General features: G+C 59.0%; 1 protein-coding gene across 2 annotated transcripts in view; it reads right to left on the bottom strand.

The window, feature by feature from the left end:
- GRID2 (glutamate receptor, ionotropic, delta 2) overlaps positions 1-168 on the bottom strand; it is a 734176-nt gene extending 734008 nt beyond the window's left edge. For both annotated transcript variants that reach the window (XM_010586162.1, XM_010586163.1), the window contains exon 1: positions 81-168. In XM_010586162.1, coding sequence (XP_010584464.1) covers positions 81-168 — 88 coding nt within the window. The remainder of the gene's footprint in view (positions 1-80) is intronic.
- Positions 169-1319: the final 1151 nt, after the last annotated feature.

Here is a 1319-nt window from a genome sequence, read left to right as displayed (position 1 = left end):
AAGCCTGGCAGAAGAGAGAAGGTTGCAAAGGAGAGCTGGAAAAGTGTCCAGCAGCACCAGCAGACGCAGCACCCCCTTACCGATATGAATGATTGAATCTGCAATCGCCGGTTTCCAGGTTCGAGTCCAACAGACGGCCACGACCAGGATGAGGGAGAAAACTTCCATCTCCTCCGGAGGTCCAGGCTTTGTAACAACAGATCTCTTCGCCAAACGGTGCCACCGCGGCGGAGAGCGCGGCGCAGGAAACCCAAGAGTTTGAGGTGCCGCCGGCGGAGCGCGTAAATCCCGGTGGCTGGCGCACAGCCGCGGCTGGGCAGCAGGGAGCGAGCCCGGGGCTCCGAGCGCCTCTCTCCTCGGCGAAGCCCCGCGTCACTTCGGGGGGCTCCTGGGCAGCACCAGAGTTGCTGGGAGCGCCGGCAGCAAATCCATCCAGCCCGGGCGCCGCCGCGGGCAGCAGACGCCTCTGCTGGTCAGACGATCCCCATCCTTCCGCCGGGTCCAGGGATCCGCTCGGTCCCGGCTGCTGCACAGCAACTTCCAACCCACGCCACGCACACGCTCTCGCGCGCACACACACACACACACGCACGCAGACACGCACACCCAAGCTCACACACGAACCCTCTTGGCCAGAGAAGCCCCAGGAGCCCGCAGCAAACGGCTCGCCTTCAGCGAGGGGAGGAGGAGCGGGCAAGCGGGAGAGCAGGCGATCCCGCTTCCAGCAGCCAGATTCCTGCAGGAAAAGCCCCCCCGGAGGTCAAAAAACAAAGTGAACTTCAAGGTAATGCAGATAGTAATGCAGAGATTCCCCCACCACCACCCTTCGCTTAAAAAAAATTGCTTCCCACAACTGGAGAAAAAAATAGAAAGAAATCTGCAAATCAAGCCCAGCGTGCTGTCTCTGTCGCGCAAGGTAGTGGTTGGACAGGGCAGGAGCGAGAGGAGGAGTGCCCGGAGCAAGGCAGAGGAAAGCAGATGATGGTCTGCAGGTTGCTTTTGGAGCTTGCTTTGCTGGTGGGATGCAGAGAGAGCTGGCAGCTCCAGTACCAGCCAGCACGTTGCCTAGAAATGGATCACCTAGGAGAAGGAGAGAGAGCGAGAGATAAGTGCTATCAGCCAGAGAGGGAGAAACGGAGAGAGCGAGCGAGTGAGAGCGCTTCTCTCTAATAACCACCTCCTCCCCCTATCTGCAATACAAGGGAGAAACAAAATAGAGCTCATCTCCCTTGAAATCTTCAACTGGGACTAAGGCACAGACATAGGCAGGAGTGCATACAGCCTAAAAATACATTAGGGGGAAGGAAGGGGGCGGGGGG

This window comes from Haliaeetus leucocephalus, unplaced genomic scaffold, assembly GCF_000737465.1.
Source record: "Haliaeetus leucocephalus isolate CR32 unplaced genomic scaffold, Haliaeetus_leucocephalus-4.0 Scaffold140, whole genome shotgun sequence".
NCBI classification, from domain to species: domain Eukaryota; kingdom Metazoa; phylum Chordata; class Aves; order Accipitriformes; family Accipitridae; genus Haliaeetus; species Haliaeetus leucocephalus.
The sequence above is the reverse complement of the archived record's forward strand: the minus strand, read 5'-3'. Positions and strand labels throughout refer to the sequence as shown.